Source organism: Pseudorca crassidens, chromosome 1, assembly GCF_039906515.1.
Source record: "Pseudorca crassidens isolate mPseCra1 chromosome 1, mPseCra1.hap1, whole genome shotgun sequence".
Lineage (NCBI taxonomy): Eukaryota > Metazoa > Chordata > Mammalia > Artiodactyla > Delphinidae > Pseudorca > Pseudorca crassidens.
In genome coordinates, this window is record NC_090296.1 from 80,290,222 (window position 1) to 80,317,560 (window position 27,339).

Here is a 27,339-nt window from a genome sequence, read left to right on the forward strand (position 1 = left end):
AATGATGGGAGCTTACTCTACCAGACACCAAAATTCATCATAAAGCTGTGGTAATTAGGGCAGTAGGGTACTAGTGCAGGGATGGATAAATAGATAAATGTAAGAGGAAAGAACAACCATAAACAGATACATGCATCTATGGAAATGTGATGTACAACAAAGGAGATGTTACAGATCATGGGAAAATGAGCAACCTGATTAAATGGTTCTGTGGCAATTGTAAATCCATATAGAAATATCAACATATAGCCTTATACAATAAGATACAAGAAAACAAGCTCCAAATAGATTAGAATTAAATGTGTAAGTCTAAACTTTAAGCTTTTAGAATAAATTGTAGGAGACTATCTTTAAAGACTCAGAATTGCAAAGGTTTTCTTCAGCAAGACACACACAAATGCTAACTAAAAAATAAATCGATAAATATAATTACTTTATAATTTTAAATTTACTTATTAAAATATGAACATGAAAAGATAAACCAAAAACTGGGAGAATATGTAATCAACAAGGATTCATATCAGTATATCAAAAAAAAACCTACTACAAATTAATAAAATAACCCAATATAATAATGATGGTAAAATTCACCAAAATGAGGAAATTCAGAAGGGAAATTAGTTTTAAGAGGAAAATGAAGTTTTGGGGCCTGTTGAGTTTCAAGGTTATGGCAGAAGTTGTAGATCAATCTGACCAATAGACCACAAATTGTTGTGGAGATGCAAGGTGTGGGAGGGGACATTTGCTTAGCCTCGTAATCTGGGGAGGGGAGAGTGCCAGGGAGCTGAACAAGTGTTAAACCAGTCATCTTGTTTCAGCCTTGTCCTGTACCCTGGCTTAGTGCTGTTGCCTCCCCCAACCCCCCAAACTCCTACACCTCTACAACCCCAACCCCATTCTGCAGCATGAATTGACTTGCTTCTCACTGGCCTTGCCTTCCCTTATCCCTTGTGGATAAGAAGAGTTCAACTTTATTTTTTTGTTGTGCTTTGTTATATAATGTGCATCATTCTCAAATGCTATCTTTTTGTCTCCCATTAGCTTTGTCCTTGTGAGCTTGCAATGCTTTTTATCCTTTGTTGTTGATTTGGTGAAGGGTAAAGATAAATTCATATGTCCAATAGGCCATAATTTACTTGAAACTCTCTACTTGAAAGTTATCTCTGAATTATCACCATGCCTATCAGCTGAGGTCTGTAGATTCTCTGGGTCTCAATTATGTGCTATTACTGAAAACTATATTCTTTGGGTGTGAATTTTTGGCTCCAGCACTTACTAGTTGTTTCAGGCAAGATAAGCTACTTAATCTCTTAGCTGACATTTTCTTATCTACAAAATGAGGCTTTTTATTGTGTAACCCACAAAAATATTTATTTAATAATGAAAATAAAATTACTGAGCACTGTAGCATATGTGCATTATCTTGTCACTTCTACCTGGTAGAATAATAGTAACACCTACAGTATGAAATCTTGACTTTAATTGACTATATGTTTTTCCTGAATTTTCTGGGCTGCTTTCAACTAGAGAATAAATGTCCTTCCCTAAGAGACATTATAGAGAGGATTTCTGTATTATATGTCTTTATGTAGCTACCTTACCCCTGCTTATTTATAGATAAGATGAGGAGAGGGTTAATAATATGCTTTCTGTATATTCCATATTGTCCATCACAGGCACTCAAATATTTGAACTATTTGTGCCTGCTTAGCTGTTTATAATAGTTTGAATATAGCCAGATCCTCCCCACTTTTAATTAGGTCCAGTTGTGTGGCGTTTGCTCTGACATCAGAAGTCTATTTATATTTTTATATGACAACAGATGTTGTACCTGTTATTTGATCTTTTTTCTACTGGTCAACTTTTATGTTGCTTATTTTCTTGTATCTTATTGTGTAAGGCTATATGTTGATATTTCTATATGGATTAGCAATTGCCACAGCATCATTTAATCAGGTTGCTCATTTTCCCATGATCTGTAACATCTCCTTTGTTGTACATCACATTTCCATAGATGCATGTATCTGTTTATGGTTGTTCTTTCCTCTTACATTTATCTATTTATCTATCCCTGCACTAGTACCCTACTGCCCTAATTACCACAGCTTTATGATGAATTTTGGTGTCTGGTAGAGTAAGCTCCCATCATTTCTTCAGGAAGAGTTTCACTTTCTTTAGTCTCAGTTCTTTCCTATACATTTTAGGATCTGCTTGTCAATTTTGGTTTTTTCTTTACTTTGAGGGTTGTCAATAGCAGCATTTAACCTAACTGAGAAAAGCTTAAATTTAATGAAACTGATCATTCATCTATTCTTCTTGGACCCCTCTTGGGGACCGCCATAGAATATCCTACTGAATTTGGCACTGTGGCCTGGATGCCCAACAGTTTGGTGATCCAATCTCTGTCTCGTCTCGAATATGCTAAATGTTATATTCTTAACCCCAGCACACTGCTTTAGTTTCTTTATAGGAAAAAGAAGGAGAGAGCTTGGCCAAGAAGGTTTGGTCCAGCCGTGAATGAATATGAAATCTTAGGAGGCTGGGCTCATAGTGAGAAAATAATGCTAGCATTAATCCACTTAGAATTGCACAGTGCTCCCACCCCCCCCCCCACCACACACACACAATGTGGATTGGTTTAACACCCTTTGTTGGTGTTATTTGGCGATTCCCTTCAAATGCTAATGACCAGCTAGTTTAACACCCTTTATTGGTGTTATTCGGACAGTCCCTTCAAGTGTGAATGAATAGCTTGCTTTGTTTCCATAGACAGGGGAGCCAAATAACTTCGGGGCCTAGAAGCAAATTATTTCTCTGGTATAGACCCACCCTGAATGATGAATTGGGCTCTATGGTGGCTGTTTCACTGAAGACTGGGATTTCCCTACCCATTGCAAACCAGGCCAAAAAGGAGCTAAACCATTTTCTCCTCATTATCACCTCATTAAGTTCCCCAAGCCAGTGCAGGGTTGGAGTAGAGGCCTGCTACAGGTAGCTTAATGAGTTTCTTATTTATAGGTCCCTGTGCTGTTATGCAAAAGCTTGTTATTCCCAGGCCCAGAGTATGGCATTTTCTAAAGGGAGTTGAGAAATGCAATTATCAAGCATCTTAGTATGGGCCTCACACCGCTTCTTGGCCACTTGATCGACAATAAATAAATACATTTGTTAGATTTGTAGAATTTGATATTGTGTTGTGGTGTTTACCCCACTTTTCTTGTTTTTCTCTTCTAGCAACACAGAACAGATGCTGCCCCAGATGTGGAAGATGCAGATGTTTGCCAGTTTCAGAATAACTCCAAATTCATAACTGTATATGGCATTCTACAGATTCCTCAGTTTGATTTTGAGGAGAAAATTGTCCCCCCTCCCCAAAACATTGTTTAAATATTTTTTCCTGCTTTATATGTGACTTGGTGGTCACACTTAATTGAGAATTGAAAACCAGTTCCATTTTTAGTTACCACAGAAAGATACTAAAAATTATTATAGTTAATATGCAAATACACAAATCAGTGCTCCGTATTTTGAGTTTTCAAAAAATCAATTTACTAAACGTTCAGGCACTGAGCATTTACTAAGCACTATGTGTCTGGTAGTGAGTGAGGTACTGACAGGATGTAAAAAGATAAACACACAAGTCACTGTCATAGATTCAAAGAAATGTATCATCTGAAGATGTCCTAGCAGTTATAACTTAAGATGTATATAGAGACATATATTTATTCAGGTATATGCATATAAATATGTATGTGCATATATTTCTTTACAAAGATATTATACTAAAGGAAGCAGAGAATAATATTAAAGCAAAATAAAAGTTGACCAGTAGAAAAGAGGTCAAATAACAGGTACCACATCTGTTGTCATATAAAAATATAAATAGACTTCTGATGTCAGAGCAAATGCCACACAACTGGACCTAATTAAAAGGGGGGAGAATCTGGCTATATTCAAACTAATATAAACAGTTCAAATATTTGAGTGCCTGTGATGGACAATATGGAATATACAGAAAGCATATTATGAACCCTCTCCTCATCTTGTCTATAAATAAGCAGGGGTAAGGTAGGTACAAAAAGACATATAATACTGTACAGAAAATAGCTCATTGGAGAAGTTAAAGAAAATGCTAAAAGAAGTGCAAGGAGAAATTCTTCCAATTTAAAGAATCAAAGAAAGTGGAATGGATGTATTAGAATTTGAGTTTAGATTTAATAGGATGGGAGGGTTTCAAAAGAGGTTGCTTCAATATTTCCATGTGGGACAGACTTAGTAGCAACATGTGATTGTCAGGAGCTTCAATGATTGATAGAGCCTTGTCTTGAAGTTATATTTTCAGTACGAGTTCCCTATTTTCCACTTGGGTTAGAAAATGTGGGTTATATTTAAGGTGGCTAACTGGCCAGCAGACATGGATAAGGAAGAGGTTAAAACTCACCCAACTCTGTACTACTTCTGCACAAAAAATTAGCAAAGGTGTAAGATTTCATTCAGAAAATATGGATTAATTTTTCCTAGTAAGAACTTGAAATATATGTATAAAAGAATAGTACAAGATACACATTAAAAAATAGAATAGAGAAAGAGAATATGAGGACTAGGGAAAAGTTGGATCAATAAAGCAGATTAGGAATTTCAGGCTTTGCTCTCTAGCCAGTAGAAAGCATTTTTTTCTTCCTCCAGTTGTTTTGTTTTCCAAGTAGTAAGACAGAATGATCAGATGGTTAATATAGAAGTGACTTGATGGATAGACTGGCAAAGAGAAAAACTAAAGTCAGGGAGATCATTTAGGGGCCTATTCAATAGTCTAGGTTAAGGTGAAAAGATGAATTTATAGATAAGGTAGAAAGAAGAAAATGAATTCAAGATGAATTCATCACAGTATAAACAATAAGTAATTTAGTTAGAATACTTTCATGATGAAAGGTTGTATAATTAAAGGACAACTAAAATTTCAAGCTTGGATAACTATGGGAATGTTATCCCTAGTTAACAGTGACAGAACTGTGAAAATCTATGTGTGTTTTGCTTTAAAATTTAACAGTGGGAGAGATGGAAAAAAACTCTTCTTTGGGCTTTTAAGGTTGGAAGTTCAGATATCTTTTACAATAGAATATCCAACAGGCAACAGAAAATTGGAACTATAGTTTTACAAATAATTGCTGCTATAGAATGAATGAGACTTAAGACAATGTAGAAAGAAAATAAAGAATGGGAAGATGAATTAGGTACATTGTATGTGGGGAGGAAAGAAATTGGAGGAGAAAATGAAGAATCAGGATTGTGAGAGTAACAGTAGATTAGTTCATTTTTGCAGTGGTTTATTCAAGAAGAAATGGTAAAAGTGTCAAACATTCTAAAAAAGTCAAGTTCAATAATTAAAAAAAATTCACTGAATTTGTTGAATAAATGGTAAAAAAAAGGGTAAGAAATAAAAAGGGTAAGAAATGGACAGTTGAATATTAAGTTTTTAACTTTTATATATATAAATATATATATTTATATATATCTAGAACATTTCATCCCAAAGCAACAGAATGCACATTCTTTACAAGTGCACATGGAACAGTCTTTAAGATAGATCATATATTAGGCCACAAAATGAGCCTTAATAAATTTAAGAAGATTGAAATTATATCAGGCATCTTTTCTCAACCACAATAGTATGAAACTAGAAATAAATTATAAAAAGAAAACTGGAAAATTCATGAATATGTGGAGATAAAAAACTATGCACTGATAACCACTGGGTCAAAGAATTAAAAGTTAAATTAAAAAAACCTTAAAACAAAAAAAAATGGAAGCACAACATACCAAAAGATATGGGATGCAAAAAAAAAGCAGTTCTAAGAGGGAATAGTGATAAATGCCTACATTAAGAAATAAGAAAAATCTCAAACAACAATTTAACACCTCAAGGAACTAGTGAAAGAAGAACAACTTAAGTGCAAGGTTAATAGAAGGAAGGAAATAAGAAAGATCAGAATGGAAGTAAATAAAATAGAGACTGAAAAGACAAACAGATCAATGAAACTAAGAGCTGGTTCTTTGAAAAGCTCAACAAAACTAAGAAAAAAAAAGAGGACTCAAAATCAGAAATGAAAGAGGAGATATTATACCCCAAACCACAGAAATACAAAGGATGAGAGAGCCTAAACAATTATACGCCAACAAGTTGGACAACCTAGAAGAAATGGCTAAATTCCTAGAAGCATACAACCTGCCAATACTGAGTCATCAAGAAATAAAAAATCTGAACAGACTGATTACTAGCAAGAATATTGAATCAGAAATAAAACTTCCCAACAGAAAAAGCTCAGGACCAGATGGCTTCACTTGTTAAATGTTTGGTAGAATTAAAAGAAAATTAATACAGAGTCTCTTCAAACTCTTCCAAAGAATAGAAGAGGAAAGAACACTTTCAACCTCATTTTACGAGGCCAGCATTAACCTGATACCAAAACCAGACAAGGATGTCACACACACACGAATTACAGGCCAATATCCCTGTAAAGAATAGGGGAAAAAAATTCTCAACAAATATTAGCAAATCAATTCAAGAATACATTAAAAGGATCATACACCATGATCAAGTGGGATTTATCCCAGGGATGAAAGAATGGTTCAACATCCACAAATTAATCAATGAGATATACCCCATTAAAAAAATGAAGGATGAAAATTACATGATCATCTCAATAGATACAGAAAAAGTATTTGACAAAATTCAACATTTATGATAAAACCTCTCAACAAAGTGGGTATAGAGAGAATATACCTCAACATAACAAAGCCCATATATGATAAGCTAACATCATACTCAACAATGAAAAGGTAAAATCAGGATCAAGAAAAGGATGCCCACTCGCACCATTTTCATCCAACTTAATATTGGAAGTACTAGCTTGAGCAATTAGGCTAGAAAAAGAAAAGCATCCAAGTTGGAAAGGAAGAAGTAGAACTGTCAATATTTGCAAATAACATGATATTATTTATTCAAAACCCTGAGACTTCATCAAAATAACTGTTAGAACTAATCAACACATTCAGTAAAGTCACAGGATACAAAATCAATGTATGGTAATCTGTGGTATGTCTGTTCACTAAAAATGAATTATCAGAAAGAGAAATTAAAACTATCCCATCTACACCTGAATCAAAAAGAATAAAACAGGGCTTCCCTGGTGGCACAGTGGTTGAGGGTCCGCCTGCCAATGCAGGGGACACAGGTTCATGCCCCGGTCCGGGAGGATCCCACATGCCACGGAGCAGCTGTGCCCGTGAGCCATGGCCGCTGAGCCTGCGCGTTGGGAGCCTGTTGCTCCACGACAGGAGAGGCCACAGCAGTGAGAGGCCCGCGTACCGCAAACAAAACAAAACAAAAACAAAAAAAGAATAAAACATATAAGAATAAGTTTAACCAAGGAGGCATAAGACCTCTATACTGAAAACTATAAGACACTGATGAAAAAAACTGTAGAAGAAAAAAAAATGTGGAACAATACTCTGAGTTCATGGATTGAAAGAATTAATATTGTTAAAATGTCCATACTACCCAAAGCTATCTATTGATTCGATGCAACCCCTATCAAAATCATTAGAGAAATGCAAATCAAAACTACAATGAGGTATCACCTCACAGTGGTCAGAATGGCCATCATCAAAAAATCCACAAACAATAAATGCTAAAGAGGGTTTGAAGAAAAGGGAACCTTCTTGCACTGGTGGTGGGAATGTAAATTGATACAGCCACTATGGAGAACAGTATGTTGGTTCCTTAAAAAAATAAAAATAGAAATACCATATGATGCAGCAATCCCACTACTGGGCATATACCCTGAGAAAACCATAATTCAAAAAGAGTCATGTACCACAATGTTCATTGCATCTCAATTTACAATAGCCAGGACATGGAAGCAACCTAAGTGTCCATCAACAGACAAATGGATAAAGAAGATGTGGCACATATATACAATGGAATATTACTCAGCCATAAAAATAAATGAAATTGAGCTATTTGTAGTGAGGTGGATGGATCTAGAGTCTGTCATACAGAGTGAAGTGAGTCAGAAAGAGAAAAATACCATATGCTAACACATATATATGGAATCTAAAAAAATTAAAAATGGTTTTGAAGAAGCTAGGGGCAGGACAGGAATAAAGATGCAGACATAGAGAATGGACTTGAGGACACGGGGAGGAGAAGGGTAAGCTGGGATGAAGTGAGAGAGTGGCATGGACATATATACACTATCACATGTAAAATAGATAGCTAGTGGGAAACAGCCACAGAGCACAGGGAGATCAGGTGCTTTGTGACCACCTAGAGGGGTGGGATAGGGAGGGAGGGAGGGAGATGCAAGAGGGAGGAGATATGGGGTTATATGTATATCTATAGCTGATTCACTTTGTTATAAAGCAGAAACTAACACACCATTGTTAAGCAATTATACTCCAATAAAGATGTTAAAAAAATAATTCCAATGACATTTTTTACAGAACAATCCAAAAATTGAATGGGACACAAGACCATGAATAATTAAGGCAATCTTGAGGTAGAAGACCAAAGCAGGAGGTATCACCCTCCCTGATTTCAAACTCTATTACAAAACTATAGTAATTAAAACAGTATAGTATTGGCATAAAAACAGACACACAGATCAATGGAACTGAATAGCACAGAAATAAACCCACTTATGTAGTACATTAATTTACAACAAAGGAGCCAAGAACAATGAGAAAAGGACAGTCTCTTCAGTTAATGCTGTTGGGAAAACTGGACCATTATCTTATACCATACAAAAATATCAATACAAAATACATCAAAGCTTCGAACTTAATGCCTGAAACCATAAAATTCCTAGAAGAAAAATAGGTGGTAAGCTCCTTGACATTGGTCTTGGGGATGATTTTTTGGATTTGACACCAAAAGGCAAAAAATGCAAAAATAAACAAGTGGAACTATATCAAACTAAAAACCTTCTGCACAGCAAAAGAAACTATCAACAAAATGAAAAAGCAAGCTCCTGAATGGGTGAAAATGTTTGCAAATCATATATTTGATAAAATATCCAAAATATGTAAAGAACTGATAGAACTCAATAGTAAAAAAAAAAATCTGATTAAAAAGTGGGCAGAAAATCAAAATTACTATGAGGTAACACCTAACACTGGTCAGAATGGCCATCATTAAAAAGTCTACAACTAACAAATGCTGGAGAGGGTGTGCAGAAAAGGAAACTCTTCAGCACTGTTGGTGGGAATGTAAATTGGTACAGCCACTAAAGAAAACAGTATGGAGGATCCTTAAAAAACTAAAAATACGCATGCCATGGAGCGGCTGGGCCTGTGGGCCGTGGCCGCTGGGCCTGCGCATCCAGAGCCTGTGCTTCACGGCGGGGGGGGTGGGGTGTGGCAGTGGGGGACCCATGTACCGCAAAAAAAAAAAAAAAAAAAAAACTAAAAATAGAGTTGCCATATTATCCAGCAATCCCACTCCTGGGCATATATCCAGAGAAAACTCTAATTTGAAAAGATACATGCACCCCAATGTTCATTGCAGCACTATTTACAACAGCCAAGACATGGAAACAACCTAAATGTCCATCAACAGATGAATGGATGAAGATGTGGTACATATATACAATGGAATACTACTCAGCCATAAAAAAGAATGAAATAATGCCATTTGCAGCAATATGGATGGACCTAGAGATTATCAGAGTAAGTGAAGTAAGTCAGAAAGAGAAAGACAAGTACCGTATGATATCACTTATATGTGGAATCTAAAATATGACACAAATGAACTTATTTACAAAACAGAAACAGACTCACAGACATGGAGAAAAGACTTGTGGTTGCCAAGGGGGAATGGGGTTGGGGAGGGATGGATTGGGAGCTTTGGATTAGCAGATGCAAACTATTATACATAGAATGAATAAACAACAAGGTCCTACTGTATAGCACAGGGAACTATGTTCAATATCCTGTGATAAACCATAATGGAAAAGAATATGAAAAAGAATGTATATATATGTATAACTGAATCACTTTGCTGTATAGTAGAAATTAACACATCAATGTAAATCAACTATTTCAATCAAATAAATTAAAAAATAAAAAATGGACAGAGGGTCTGAAAAGACATTTTTATAAAGAAAACATGCAGATGCCAACAGTTACATGAAAAGATTCTCAACATCACTAATCATCTGGGAAATGCAAATCAAAACCACAATGAGATATGACCTCACACCTATTAGAATGACAATTATGAAAAAGACAAAAAATAACAAGTGTTGGCAAGGATTTGGAGAAAAGAGAACCCTGGGGCACTGTTGGGACTGTAAGTTGGTGCAGCCACAATGGAAAACAGTTGGAAGTTCCTCAGAAAGTTAAAAATAGAACTAAGATATCATCCAGCAATTCCACTCCTGGGTATTTATTCAAAGAAAATGAAAAACACTAACTCAAAGAGATATATACTCACCTATGTTCATTGCAGGATTATTTACAATAGTCAATATATGGAAATAACCTGTCTATCAATGAATGACTGGATAAAGAAAATGTGTATATATATATATATATATATATATATATACACACACACATACACAACAGAATATTATTCAGCCATAAATAGAAGGAAATGTTGCCATTTGTGACAACATGGATGAACCTTTAGAGAGTGTGCTAAGTGAAATAAGTCAGAGAAGGACATATGCCATATAATCTTACTTTTACATCAATCTTAAAAAAAAAAACCTCATAGAAATAGAGATCAGATTGGTGGTTGCTGGGGGCAGTGTGGGGGACAGAGTGCAGGTTTGGTGAAATCGGTATCAAAAGGTACAAACTTCTAGTTATAAAATAAGTCATGGGGATATAATGTACAGCATGGTGATTAAGTTAATACTGTACTGCATATTTACAAGTTTCTATGAGATTAAATTAAAACAGGTAGAAAAATATAGTTAGATAATAGAATTCAATTCACAAATATTACTAATTGCATTTCATGTAAACAGACTAAATATTACACTTGAAAGACAAATTTTGTCAGACTGCAAGTGAACAACAATATGCTAATCACAAGAAACACACCTTAAATATGAACATACAAAAAAGTTAAAAGGATTAAAAAAATTAGCAAACATTTTCTTTTGGAAAGCTAGTATAACTACACACATAAAACATTTACCAAAACAAAGTATTCAAACCATACAGAGTATGTTCTTTGACCATAATTAAAGTTGAAATCAATAACAAAATGTTAATTAAAAAATACCCCAAATATTTTGTAAAAAAAGCAATAGATCAAATGAAGAAATCCAAAAAATTGTTTTTTGGAAAGATGAATAAAAGTAATAATCCTCTAGAAATATGTATTTTAAAACAAAGAGGAAAAAGCACAAGTAGCCTTAATAGGAATGAAAAAATGGGGTATTCCTCTATATGTACAGACATTACAAAGATTATACAAGTATATGATGAACAAATTATCAATAAATTTGAAAAATTAGATGAATAATTCCCTTGAACAGCATATAACCAAAAATGGACGAAAGACAAGAAAACTGAATAGTTGTATATATTTTAAAGAAACTAAGTATTACTCTAGAAGGTGCATCAAAAAAGATCTTGCTGTGAATTACGTCAAATAGTGTTCTACCTATGTTTTCCTCTAAGAGCTTTATACTGTCTGGCCTTATATTTAGATCTTTAATCCACTTTTGAGTTTATTTTTGTGTATGGTGTTAGGGAGTGTTCTAATTTCATTCTTGTACATGTAGCTGTCCAGTTTTCCCAGCACCACTTATTGAAGAGACTGTCTTTTCTCCATTGTATATTCTTGCTTCCTTTGTCAAAGATTAGGTGACCATAGGTGTGTGGGTTTATCTCTGGGCTTTCTTTCCTGTTCCATTGATCTATATTTCTGTTTTTGTGTCAATACCATACTGTCCTGATTACTGTAGCTTTGTAGTATACCCTGAATTCAGTGAGGCTGATTCCTCCAGCTCCGTTTTTCATTCTCAAGATTGCTTTGGCTATTCAGGGTCTTTTGTGTTTCCATATAAATTGTACAATTTTTTTGTTCTAATTCTGTGAAAAATGCCATTGGTAGCTTGATAGGGATTGCATTGAATCTGTAGATTGCTTTGGGTAGTATAGCCATTTTCACAATATTGATTCTTCCAATCCAAGAACATGGTATATCTCTCCATCTGCTTGCATCTTCTTTGATTTCTTTCATCAATATCTTATAGTTTTCTAGTACAGGTCTTTTGCCTCTATACATAGGTTTATTCCTAGGTATTTTTTCCTTTGTTGCAATGGCAAATGAGATTGTTTCCTTAATCTCTCTTTCTGATCTTTTGTTGTTAGTGCATAGGATTGCAATCGATTTCTGTTTATTAATTTTGTATCCTGCAACTTTACCCAATGCATTGATAAGCTCTAGTACTTTTCTGGTGGCATCTACAGGATTTTCTATGTATAGTATCATGTCATCTGCAAAGTAACAGTTTTACTTCTTCTTTTCCAAGTTGGATTCCTTCTATTTCTTTTTCTTCTCTGATTGCCATGGCTAGGACTTCCTAAACTATTTGAATGATAGTGGTAAGAGTGGACATCCTTGTCTGGTTCCTGATCTTCGAGGAAATGCTTTCAGTTTTTCAACACTGAGAATGATGTTTGCTATGGGTTTATTGTATATGGCCTTTATTATGTTGAGGTAGGTTCTCTCTACGCCCACTTTCTGGAGAGTTTTTTTGTCATAAATGGGTGTTGGATTTTGTCAAAAGCTGTTTCTGCATCTATTGAGATGACCATATGGTTTTTATTCTTCAATTTGTTAATGTGGTGTATCACACTGACAGATTTGCATAATGAAAATAAAAACAAAAATAAACAAATTGTACCTAATTAAACTTAAAAGCTTTTGCACAGCAAAGAAAACCATAACCAAGATAAAAAGACAACCCTCAGAATAGGCGAAAATATTTACAAACGAAGCAACTGACAAGGGATTAATCTCCAAAATATACAAACAGTTCATGCAGCTCAATAACCAAAAAAACAAACAACCCAATCAAAATGTGGGCAGATGACCTAAACAGACATTTCTCAAAAGAAGACATACAGATGGCCAAAAAACACATGAAAAGATGCTCAACATCACCAATTATTAGAGAAATTCAATACAATGAGGTATCACCTAACACCAGTCAGAATGGCCATCAAAAAAATCTACAAACAGGGCTTCCTTGGTGGCGCAGTGGTTGAGAGTCCGCCTGCCGATGCAGGGGACATAGGTTCGTGCCCTGGTCTGGGAAGATCCCACATGCCACGGAGCAGCTGGGCCTGTGCGCCATGGCTGCTGAGCCTGCACATCCGGAGCCTGTGCTCTGCAACAGGAGAGGCCACAACAGTGAGAAGCCCGTGTAATGCAAAAAAAAAAAAAAAAAAAAAAAACCTACAACCAATAAATGCTGCGGAGGGTGTGGAGAAAACGGAGCCGAGTGGGAATGTTAATTGACACAGCTACTATGGAGAATAGTATAGGGTTTCCTTAAAAAACTAAAAATAGAACTACCATATGACTCAAAAATCCACTCCTTGGCATAAACACATAGAAAACCAAAATTCAAAAAGACATATGCACCACAATATTCATTACAGGACTATATAGAATAGCCAGGTCATGGAGTCAACCTAAATGTCCATCAACGGAGGAAAGGATAAAGATGTGGTACATATATACAATGGGATATTACTAGGCCATGAAAAGGAACGAAATTGGGTCATTTGTAGAGATGTGGATGGACTTAGAGACTGTCATACAGAGTGAAGTAAGTCAGAAAGAGAAAAACAAATACTATATATTAATGCATATATGTGGAACCTGGAAAGATGGTATAGATGAACTTATTTGCAAAGCAGAAATAGAGACAGATGTAAAGAACAAATGTACGGATAATAAGGGGGGAAAGGGGGCTGGGATGGATTGGGAGATTGGGATTGACATATATACACTACTACGTATAAAATAGGTAACTAATGAGAACAGACTGTATAGCACAGGGAACTCTACTCAATGCTCTGTGGTGACCTAAATGGGAAGGAAATCCATTGAAGAGGGGATATATGTATAAATGTGGCTGATTCACTTTGCTGTACACTAGAAACTAACACAACATTGTTAAGCAACTATACTCCAATAATAATAAAAAAAGAAACTGAATTTAAAATCTTTCCACAAGGAAAACTGGCCCAAATAGCTTCACAGATAAATTCTTTCAAATATCTAAAGAAAAAATAGCACCAATCAAACACAACTCTTCCAAGGATATAAAAAGAATAATTTCCAACTCCCCCTGGCATGAGTGAGCCAGTGCCCCCAAATCAGCGGCTCCTTTAACCCCGTCCTATCTGAGTGAAGAACAGATGCCCTCCAGCGACCTACACGAAGAGGCAGGCCCAAACCCAAAGCTGAGCCCCAGGAGCTGTGAGAACAAAGAAGAGAAAGGGAAATCTCTCCCAGCAGTCTCAGAAACAGCGGATTAAAGCTCCACAATCAACTTGATGTACCCTGCATGTGTGGAATACCTGAATAGACAATGAATCATCCCAAATTGAGGAGGTGGACTTTGAGAGCAAGGTTTATGATTTTTTCCCCTTTTCCTCTTTTTGTGAGTGTGTATGTGTATGCTTCTGTGTGAGATTTTGTCTGTATAGCTTTGCTTCCACCATTTGTCCTAGGGTTCTATCTGTCCGGTTTTTTTCTTAAATTTTTTTTCTTAATAATTATTTATTATTTTAATAACTTTATTTTATTTTACTTTATCATCTTTCTTTCCTTCTTTCTTTCTTTCCTTCCTTCTCTCCTTTAGACAACGAATCATCCCAAATTGAGGAGGTGGACTTTGAAAGCATGATTTATGATTTTTTCCCTTAGCGCTTTTTGTGAGTGTGTATGTGTATTGCTTCTGTGTGAGATTTTGTCTGTATAGCTTTGCTTCCACCATTTGTCCTAGGGTTCTATCCATCTGTTTTTTTTAAAATTTTTTTCCTTAATAATTATTTATTTTAATAACTTTATTATATTTTATCTTACTTTGTTTTATTTTACTTTTCTTTCTATCTTTCTTTTTTCATCCTTCCCTCCTTCCTTCCTTCCTTCCTCTCTTCCTCCCTCCCTCCCTTTTCTTTCTTTCTTTCTACTTCTACTAATTCTTTCTTTCTACTTTTCCTCACTTTTATTCTGAGCCGTGTGGATGAAAGGCTCTTGGTACTGCAGCGAGGAGTCAGTACTGTGCCTCTGAGGTGGGAGAGCCAACTTCAGGACACTGGTCCACAAGAGACCTCCCAGCTCCACATAATATCAAATGGCGAAATTCCCCCAGAGATCTCCATCTCAACACCAGCACCCAGCTTCACTCAATGACCAGCAAGCTACAGTGATGGACACCCTATGCCAAACAATTAGCAGGACAGGAACACAACCCCACCCATTAGCAGAGAGGCTGCCTAAAATCATAATAACTCCACAGACACCCCAAAACACACCACCAGACGTGGACCTGCCCACCAGAAAGACAAGATCCAGCCTCATCCACCAGAACACAGGCACTAGTCCCCTCCACCAGGAAGCCTACACCACCCACTGAACCAACCTTATCCACTGGGGACAGACACCAAAAACAACGGGAACTAGGAACCTGCAGCCTGCAAAAAGGAGACCCCAAACACAGTAAGATAAGCAAAATGAGAAGACTGAAAAAAAAACAGCAGATGAAGTAGCAAGATAAAAACCCACAAGACCTAACACATGAAGAGGAAATAGGCAGTCTACCTGAAAAAGAATTCCGAATAATGAAAATAAAGATGATCCAAAACCTTGGAAATAGAATAGACAATAAGCAAGAAACATTTAACAAGGACCTAGAAGAACTAAAGATGAAACAAACAATGATAAACAACACAATAAATGAAATTAAAAATACTCTAAATGGCATCAATAGCAGAATAACTGAGGCAGAATAACGGATAAGTGACCTGGATGATAAAATAGTGGAAATAACTACTGCAGAGCAGAATAAAGAAAAAAGAATGAAAAGAACTGAGGACAGTCTCAGAGACCTCTGGGATAACATTAAACACACAAACATTCGAATTATAGGGGTTCCAGAGGAAGAAGAGAAAAAGAAAGGGACTGAGAAAACATTTGAAGAGATTATAGTTGAAAACTTCCCTAATATGGGAAAGGAAATAGTTAATCAAGTCCAGGAAGCACAGAGAGTCCCATACAGGATAAATCCAAGGAGAAATACGCCAAGACACATATAAATCAAACTGTCAAAAATTAAATACAAAGAAAATATATTAAAAGCAGCAAGGGAAAAACAACAAATAACACACAAGGGAATCCCCATAAGGTTAAAAGCTGACCTTTCAGCAGAAACTCTGCAAGCCAGAAGGGACTGGCAGGACATATTTAAAGTGATGAAGGAGAAAAACCTGCAACCAAGATTACTCTACCCAGCAAGGATCTCATTCAGATTTGATGGAGAAATTAAAACCTTTACAGACAAGCAAAAGCTGAGAGAGTTCAGCACCACCAAACTAGCTATATAACAAATGCTAAAGGAACTTCTCTAGGCAAGAAACACAAGAGAAGGAAAAGACCTACAATAACCCAAAACAATTAAGAAAAAGGGAACAGGGACATACATATCGATAATTACCTTAAATTTAAATGGACTAAATGCTCCCGCCAAAAGACACAGGTTGGCTGAATGGATACAAAAACAAGACCCATATATATGCTGTCTACAAGAGACCCACTTCAGACCTAGAGACACATACAGACTGAAAGTAAGGGGATGGAAAAAGATATTCCATGCAAATGGAAACCAAAAGAAAACTGGAGTACCAATTCTCATATCAGACAAAATAGACTTTAAAATAAAGACTATTAGAAGAGACAATGAAACTACATAATGATCAAGGGATCGATCCAAGAAGAAGATATAACAATTGTAAATATTTATGCACCCAACATAGGAGCACCTCAATACATAAGGCAAATACTAACAGCCATAAAAGGGGAAATTGACAGTAACACATTCATAGTAGGGGACTTTAATACCCCACTTGCACCAATGGACAGATCATTCAAAATGAAAATAAATAAGGAAACCCAAGCTTTAAATGATACATTAAACAAGATGGACTTAATTGATATTTATAGGACATTCCATCCAAAAACAACAGAATACACATTTTTCTCAAGTGCTCATGGAACGTTCTCCAGGATAGATCATATCTTGAGTCACAAATCAAGCCCTGGTAAATTTAAGAAAATTGAAATTGTATCAAGTATCTTTTCCAACCACAATGCTATGAGACTAGATATCGATTACAGGAAAAGATCAGTAAAAAATACAAACACATGGAGGCTAAACAATACATTACTTAATAACGAAGTGATCACTGAAAAAATCAAAGAGGATATTTAAAAATACCTAGAAACAAATGACAATGGAGACATGACGACCCAAAACTTATGGGATGCAGCAAAAGCAGTTCTAAGAGGGAAGTTTATAGCAATACAATCCTATCTTAAGAAACAGGAAACATCTTGAATAAACAACCTAACCTTGTACCTAAAGCAACTCAAGAAGGAAAAACAAAAAAACCCCAAAGTTAGCAGAAGGAAAGAAATCATAAAAATCAGAACAGAAATAAATGAAAAAGAAATGAAGGAAACAATAGCAAAGATCAATAAAACTAAAAGCTGGTTCTTTGAGAAGATAAAAAAAATTGATAAACCATTAGCCAGACTCATCAAGAAAAAGGGAGAAGACTCAAATCAATAGAATTAGAAATGAAAAAGGAGAAGTAACAAGTGACACTGCAGAAATACAAAAGATCATGAGAGATTACTACAAGCAATTCTATGCAAATAAAATGGACAACCTGGAAGAAACGGACAAATTCTTAGAAATGCACAACCTGCCAAGACTGAATCAGGAAGAAATAGAAAATATGAACAGACCAGTCACAAGCACAGAAATTGAAACTGTGATTAAAAATCTTCCAACAAACAAAAGCCCAGGACCAGATGGCTTCATAGGCGAATTCTATCAAACATTCAGAGAAGAGCTAACACCTATACCTCTCAAACTCTTTCAAAATATAGCTGAGGGAGGAACACTCCCAAACTCATTCTAGGAGGCCACCATCACCTTGATACCAAAACCAGACAAGGATGTCACAAAGAAAGAAAACTACAAGCCAATATCACTGATGAACATAGATGCAAAAATCCTCAACAAAATACTAGCAAACAGAATCCAACAGCACATTAAAAGGATCATACACCATGATCAAGTGGGGTTTATTCCACGAATGCAAGGATTCTTCAATATACGCAAATCAATCGTGATAAACCACACTAACAAATTGAAGGAGAAAAACCATATGATCATTTCAATAGATGCAGAGAAAGCTTTTGACAAAATTCTACACCCATTTATGATAAAAAACCCTGCAGAAAGTAGGCATAGAGGGAACTTTCCTTAACATAATAAAGGCAATGTATGACAAGCCCACAGCCAACATCATCCTCAATGGTGAAAAATTGAAAGCATTTCCACTAAGATCAGGAACAAGACAAGGTTGCCCACTCTCACCACTCTTATTCAACATAGTTTTGGAAGTTGTAGCCACAGCAATCAGAGAAGAAAAGGAAATAAAAGGAATCCAAATCGGAAAAGAAGAAGTAAAGCTGTCACTGTTTGCAGATGACATGATACTAAACATAGAGAATCCTAAAGATGCTACCAGAAAACTACTAGAGCTAATCAGTGAATTTGGTAAAGTAGCAGGATACAAAATTAATGCACAGAAATCTCTGGCATTCCTATACACTAATGATGAAAAATCTGAAAGTGAAATCAAGAAAACACTCCCATTTACCATTGCAACAAAAAGAATAAAATATCTAGGAATAAACCTACCTAAGGAGACAAAAGACCTGAATGCAGAAAATTATAAGTCACTAATGAAAGAAATTAAAGATGATACAAATAGATGGAGAGATATACCATGTTCTTGGATTGGAAGAATCAACATTGTGAAAATGACTCTACTACCCAAAGCAATTTACAGATTCAATGCAATCCCTATCAAACTACCACTGGCATTTTTCACAGAACTGGAACAAAAAATTTCACAAGTTGTATGGAAACACAAAAGACTCCGAACAGCCAAAGCAATCTTGAGAATGAAAAACGGAGCTTGAGGAATCAGCCTCCCCAACTTCAGACCATACTACAAAGCTACAGTAATCAAGACTGTATGTTACTGGCGCAAAAACAGAAAGATAGATCAATGGAACAGGATAGGAAGCCCAGAGATAAACTGACGCACATATGGTCACCTTATCTTTGATAAAGGAGGCAGGAATGTACAGTGGAGAAAGGACAGCCTCTTCAATAAGTGGTGCTGGGAAAACTGGGCAGGTACATGTAAAAGTATGAGATTAGATCACTTCCTAACACCATACACAAAAATAAGCTCAAAATGGATTAAAGACCTAAATGTAAGGCCAGAAACTATCAAGCTCTTTGAGGAAAACATAGGCAGAACACTCTATGACATAAATCACAGCAAGATCCTTTTTGATCCACCTCCTAGAGAAATGGAAATAAAAACAAAAACAAATGGGACCTAATGAAACTTAAAAGCTTTGGCACAGCAAAGGAAACCATAAACAAGACCAAAAGACAACCCTCAGAATGGGAGAAAATATTTGCAAATGAAGCAACTGACAAAGGATTAATCTGCAAAATTTATAAGCAGCTCATGCAGCTCAATAACAAAAAAACCAAACAACCCAATCCAAAAATGGGCAGAAGACCTAAGTAGACATTTCTCCAAAGAAGATATACAGACTGCCAACAAACACATGAAAGAATGCTCAACATCATTAATCATTAGAAAAATGCAAATCAAAACTACATTGAGGTATCATCTCACACCTGTCAGAATGGCCATCATCAAAAAATCAAGAAACAATAAATGCTGGAGAGGGTGTGGAGAAAAGGGAACACTCTTGCACTGCTGGTGGGAATGTGAATTGGTACAGCCACTATGGAGAACAGTATGGAGGTTCCTTGAAAAACTACAAATAGAACTACCATATGACCCAGCAATCCCACTACTGGGCATGTACCCTGAGAAAACCATAATTCAAAAAGAGTCATGTCCAAAATGTTCATTGCAGCTCTATTTACAATAGCCCGGAGATGGAAACAACCTAAGTGTCCATCATCGGATGAATGGATAAAGAAGATGTGGCACATATATACAATGGAATATTACTCAGCCATAAAAAGAAACAAAATTGAGCTATTTGTAATGAGGTGGATAGACCTAGAGTCTGTCATACAGAGTGAAGTAAGTCAGAAAGAGAAAGACAAATACCGTATGCTAACACATATATATGGAATTTAAGAAAGAAAAAATGTCATGAAGAACCTAAGGGTAAGTCAGGAATAAAGACACAGACCTACAAAAACAAAACAAAACAAAACGAAACAAAACAAAAAAAAAACCAGAAACCAAACTGTAAATGTGAATTAAATGCAGACTCCACAAAAAGTAGCTGTTGAAAGAGAAAAAAAAAACATAGATACAAACGTTTATTGACAGACGTAAATAAAAACTAATATGGTGACATTTTTCAAATTAGCCATTGTAAAACACTGTTTGCTTTTTTTTTTCAAACAGCGTAAGCATTTTTCAGTTATGCTGGCCTCAGAAAGTATTTACGAAAAGGATAATAAATAATTAATTCCACTGGGGAAAAAAACAAAAAACATGTGTAACCATGTTAACATACTAAAGGAAAAAATTCCTATGATTTCAATAGATCCAGAAAAGTTTGTGATAAAATCCAACACCCCTTTATGGTTTAAACACACACACACAAACCTAGAGCATTATGCTTATATTAAACACTGTACTATAGGTCCTAGTTAAGAAATAGAAACTAAAGGTATAGGGAGGGGAAAAACTTCCATTTAGAAGTTCTAGATATAATATAACAATAAAGTACACTTGAAGATTGCTAAGGAAGTAGGTCTTAAGTGTTCTCACTACAAAAAAGAAATGGTAATTATATAGGACGATGGAGGTGTTAACTAACCCTACTGCAGTGATCGTACCACAACACATAAAGGTGTCAAATAATGCTGTGCACCTTAAACTTATACAATGTTATATGTCAAGTATATCTCAATAAAGCTGGAAAATAATGATATGGAATGTAAAGGTAGAAATAAAACAGTAATTATTCACAAAAAACATGATTGTTTTCCTGAAAACTCCCAAAGAACCCACAAAATCCAATAGGATTAATAAGTGAATTTAGCAAGATCCCTGGCTACACAGTGAATCAATACATATATATAACTAAATAGTTTTCTGATATACTAGCCAAAGACATTTGGAAAATTGAACTTAACACCATTTACAAGAGCATAAAATAAAATACTAGGAATAAATCTAACAAAAAATATGCAAGTCCTCTGCACAGAAAACTACCAAACGCTACTGAGAGAAATTAAAGAAGACTAAAATAAGTGGGAAATATGATGCATTTATAGATTGGATATCAATTTTCCCAAAATACAATCTCAATCATAATCCCAGAAAATTTCATTTTGCAGATATTCACAAACATTCTAAAATTTTTATGGAAACACAAAGGACCAAGAATAACTAAAATAATCTTAAGAACATATTCAGAAGATTTACACCACAATCTACACTACCAGATATGACTTCTAAATCTACACTAATTAGAATGTATTATTGGTACAAAGATACACAAATAGACCAAGAAACAGAAGAGTCCAGAAATAGACCCGCAATTATATAAGCACTTGATTTATAAAGTTACTGTTGAAAAAAATTTTCTACACCAGTGTCAGCAAAATTGCCATTGTCTTAAATACTAATATACCTAATATTCATATCAGTTTGAGAGATATTGTCACACCATTTTACAGACAAGAAAAATATAAATTGTAACTCATCTTAAGGTGAATTCTCTATTTTCCTAAATATTGACAGGACTTCACAATCTTCTCAGAACAAATCAATTTTGACATCTCTCAATTTTCATTTAATAAATTGACATTTCAATGATCATATTAGTACCTAAATATATGTTAAATGAGATTTACTGGCATATTAAAATAAAATAACTTTAAAGAGATTATACAGACATAACTGAAATGATATTTTAATTTCTAGGCCATTTCAAAAGCTCATTATATAAATTTTTATATTCATGTAAGAACTTCAAAATGTTAAATTTATTTACCCCCAGGAAATGTCTAAGATGTCGGATCTTCCTAAATACACAGTTTTCACATGTAACACCATCTTGAAAACATCTGGACTTCCCAGAGACCACAGGGAAAGGAATAGTCCTTCAACACCTAAAACAACCACATTCCTATCAGCGTAAAATAATTTTCTAAGAAAATGTTTGATTTTTCTGTAACTACAATTAAAATATAAATATATACAGCCCTGTTCTTAGTGTAGCTATCTGATCTTTGTATACTTTTGTGGGAGGGTCAGGCAAACTTGCTCTCTGAAGATTCAAAATGCTGCTTTTACCCAGAGACAAAATCTCAGGGAGAATTCAATAGGCTGACAAGAGAGGTGACCTTTTGGTAGCATGTACATGTAGCTGAGTACCAGTGGCAATTTAGAAAACAGAACAGGTTTCTTTTCAGTTGAGAGTTACAAACAGTATCCTTTTATATATTCCTGGTGCCTCACAGTAAAAGGGAGATAAGTTTGAATGTTTGTCAGTCAATAAAACAGAGAAAGTATACCGTAATATAAGACAGGAACAAGGAAAAAATCTTGTATGATAAAAAAATCAAAGAATCACAAAAACAAAAAATTAATATAATCATGAGAAATAATATTTTAAAACATTTTTTTGTAAGTAAATCTCATAAAAAGTTTGAAATCAAATTCTGTGGGGGCATTTCTTCTGTAAGCAGCCCATCATTTTGTGCTGTTTTGCCCACAAGTCTCAAACTCACCCCATAAGGGAAACGTGTGCTACCTCTCCAGTTTGACCTGAGCTCTAGTACCTCCCAACACGGGTGTATTCTCTGCCTGCCCTGGAGTCAGGAGAGACATGTCAGGGCAAAGGACTGATTCAGCACAGCACGTTTAGAGAAACCGAGCCTATAGGGTTTCCCATCCAAACTGAATCAGAACTCAATGAAAAGAAGTTCACAAGACAACAGTTTGAAGAGCACTGACCCTGAAACAGATGCTGGGCAATAGCTGTAAAAGGGGCACTTCTCATCCCAGGGCTTGCTGCCACTGGGCTGCTGACATACACAATTCCTGCCAACTCGCTAGGATTCAGGGATTCAGGCAGGAATCCTGGCTTAGGCTCTCATTCCACCATTTATTATAGGATCTTGGGTAAGCCATTTTCCTTCCCTCTAGACTTCAGTTTCCTTAAATCCATAATCAGGATTAAAACACCTGTCATAATTACCTTGGGGGATGGTTCTGAAACAAAAATATAATGACAAGTGAGCATTCCTTGGGACTTCTCTATGAATACGATCTTTATCTTTGTACACGTTTAACAGTATCAGATACTATTGGAACGGGTCTTGGGATGGGGAATAAATTGAATCAAAACACCTGGGTTTAAGTTCTTAGTCAATTACTAATACTCTGGGTCAGATGGAGTGATAGGCATTTAGGATACAGAGGTGAAAAATCACTGGGACATCTTCATCTTTAAGGTAAAAAATATGGACTAGATAATATCCATTAATATCCAGAGCCACTCCATGTAAGAGTATTTATACACTTCTACCCTCCTGAGCCAGGTCTGAGCCCATGTGGTTTGCTTTGGACAATAAAATATGAATGGAAATTGTATTTATTTCTTCCACACAGAAAGGTTAAGTTGCAGCATGTAGGTTGCTTCACTCTTTTAGTTTTTCCGTGCTTCTCACATTATGGAAAGATACAGTAACGCCTCCAAAAACAAAAAGAAACAAAAAAAACCAGTATACACATGGCTTGACCGAGGAATGCATTTTGTTTTAAGGGCCCTAAGGTTTTAGGCTTATTTTTTTCTGCAGAATGATCAAACTTATCTTGACTGATATAACAATGAAATGATTTTTCCATAAAGTTAAACCTGTTCAGTTTAAAGGACTGGATTTTATTCTGAGTTTATATTCTTCCAACGTTTTTATGCTGTGATAAAATATCATTTCCTGTATGAAACAATTATCATGCTGTTAGAGGTAGAATTCCAAAATGTTGCAATTATGCAAATGCAAGAAGTTACATGAATACAATACAAATATACCATATGACTGCCAGTTTAGGAGAAATTAATTCCAATAACTGTTAATGTATGCCTTCAAAAGATCTGCTCATTAAGCCTTACATCATAGCCCTTCAGTCTTTCTATGTGAGAATATCAAGTTTTGGCTTTCTCATTGGGAATCATGATAGCTTTGTTTATGACCTTAGAAACACTGTGACCGGTCTCTGAATATCTCACTGATACAATCTCCTATGGATGGATGAAGTTATCAGATGATGTGTACTAGATGGCTGCCTTACTACGTTAAGGCATTTCAAGGCCATATTACAATTGACTGCCTTCAAACATCTGCCCAAGAATTTTAAGTGGTGTAAAAACAGGTCTGTAATTCCTTCACAGACTGGTCTGTAATTCCTGGTGTAAAATCTGGTCTGTAATTCCTGAAAAGGCTTCTGATCAAACATCAAACAGTCCAGGACTCAAGCCTGTTTGAAAGAGCTTTTAGGCTAGAAGACACAATTTTTAGAAAAATAAGGTAAAATTCTAGAAGCACGTCAAAGACTGTTATGAGCAGTTTCACGTAATGAGTAGATTAGATTGGAGGTGAGGAAAGAAGAGAGAGAGTAAGAAGGATGAAAATTGTCAAAGTGTGTACAACTCGGCCTTTGCCAGTTCAGAATTATGAAGGCCTCCCTACAGCCCTGCTGAGTCTTTGCACTGCTAATTTCTTGTGTTTTATTTTTCTTTCAGCCTTTCCAGTGGAGCTAACACAAAACAAAACAAAATAAAACGCTCCCCAAATACTAAACAGCTGTCTCCAAGACCAGAAAGCATCAGAAAAGACCCTAAAGAGCTGTCTAATCCCAGAGGAAGATCTTATTTAAGTGGAGAAGTGCTTACAGCAGAAACCTTGGAAATTTCAGGGAGTGGAATTTTACTGTCAGAACTTTCAATAAAAGTGCAGCCACAGATCCTGGGAGCATTAAATAAAAATTACCAACAAGCTGTCTTACCTGTGTGCACTCTACTGAAAGGAAGGGCATACGTGAACAAGTAGCACTTGTACATCAGTCAAAACTCTGACAGCTACCCTGTGAAGTCTGACGAGCTGCCATGTGCTCGACTACCTAAGATACTCTTAACTGAACCATAAAAAGACAAATACATTAGTAATTGTATCCCTCCTGTCAATGTCCTTTTTCGTGAACTTCTCAAACTGTTGGTTAACATTGTCTGGAATGATTTATCAATATCTTCCTAGCTTTCTTGTATAAGACAGAGGCACTTGATTTTTCTCCAAATTGTTTTTTGAATTGATTTAAGAAAATGATACAGATGTTGCCAGTTTCTGGACCTCTCCTTTCACTCCCTGCTCCTTCTCCTCCTATTAGGAAATCAAACCAATAAGATTAACATAATCTTTCTTGGAATTGACTGATCTTTTTAAATAGATCCCATGATAGACATGTGTAAAAATCAATAGCAGGCTCCTCATTTGTCAAAGCTAATGACTAAACTCATTTTGAAGTTCAATAGTGGTTACTGAAGAGTGGCCACACATTATATATCTAATCCTGTAGGTCCCCCCACTCATTCTGCAGAACAGAGAAAACGGAGGCTTTGTTGCTTGAGGCACAATATAAAAGCTCGTGTTACCATTTTATTTGTATATGTTCATTTTTCCTCCAAAGCATGACTATTTCTTGATTGTTCAAGCTAATATGTTAAAGAAAGAAATGAAGAATCAATGTTACCATTTGTAACACCTTCCCCCTTTTAAAACCAGTTCGATCGTAAGCTCCTTCAATTATAATCTTAACTCCTTGAGGTTATGGGCCATGTCTTACATATTTTTAATATCCCCAGAGAGACGAACATAGCGATTGGGTCACAGGTTAGCACAAAATAAAGATTTGGTTGAATTAAACAGAATTAAATTATCCAATATTTTGGTCCATGGCATAGCAGTTATCTCAGACCAGACATCCATACCCACTATAAAGAGCAAAAGATGCAGTTTTCTAGCAGACCCTTCTTTGACGGATGCCCTGCATCACAGAGTGGTGTTTGCTTCTGAGGTGTTCTTGCTACCTCCCACAAAACCTTTTCCTGGATTTGCAGAAGTGTGAAAACGGACAGTTTTTATACAATGCCCTCCTCCCTTATAAATGTCCTCTGATTATGGGTGTATGCCAGCAACAAAACATCCTGAAATCCAGGAGAGATCTGGATGAAACACATGTAGCCCCTAACAAATTCAGATTAGATTTTTAAATTATTATTAATAGAGGCAATATCTTATCCCTGCCTAGTGCTTTATGCTTTACTTACATTCTTTATATACAGCATCTCATTTCCCAACCCCATATCATAAATATTTCTTTCATTTCCCTCAAAATTCCAAATTGTGGTTTACTGTTCTGTATTCCTTATTTCATCAGTGAGTTGCCTTTTTCTGGGCTTCAGGTTGTATATTGTATTGCATGCCCATTGGACACAGACAGCCCATGGAATCAATAGGTCAGATACAATTTGAAACTCCCTAGGTAATGGATTTTAAAAACTGCTTGAGGGTGGGGGAGAGAGACAGAAGGAAAAGGAATCCACAGAAACAATAACTGAAGTGGAGTGATACATTCACGATGGGAGCTGGAGAACTCCTGTTCTTTATAATAGCTTCTCAGGGGAGAAGCCGCCCTTTTCCAGAAGGAAGTGTCCTGGGAATAGCAGAGCCACTGCCATTCCACTGTTTTGATGAACAGAAACCTTATCAGTGCAATTCCTCTTGAGAGTTGAAGAGAGAAGGAAGGAGTTTAAAGACTTTTGAAAAATGTGGGTTGTGAGGGGATGAAAGCCCAGCACTTGGCTGGTTCCTTTGGAATATCTCTTGTAAAGGGGAGGGTATCCCACCAAACTTAGGTCCCTCTCAGAGC

At 35.8% G+C, this 27,339-nt stretch overlaps 1 protein-coding gene across 2 annotated transcripts in view; it reads left to right on the top strand.

The window, feature by feature from the left end:
* LOC137226893 (uncharacterized) overlaps positions 1-25,668 on the top strand; it is a 605,185-nt gene extending 579,517 nt beyond the window's left edge. The window contains exon 8 of one of the 2 annotated variants that reach the window (XM_067742385.1): positions 25,157-25,668. In XM_067742385.1, the coding sequence (XP_067598486.1) occupies positions 25,157-25,463 (307 nt within the window). In that variant the 3' untranslated portion in view covers positions 25,464-25,668. Of the gene's footprint in view, positions 1-3,234; positions 8,332-25,156 lie in introns of those variants that run through there. The other variant, XM_067742386.1, reaches the window with a different exon arrangement.
* Positions 25,669-27,339: the final 1,671 nt, after the last annotated feature.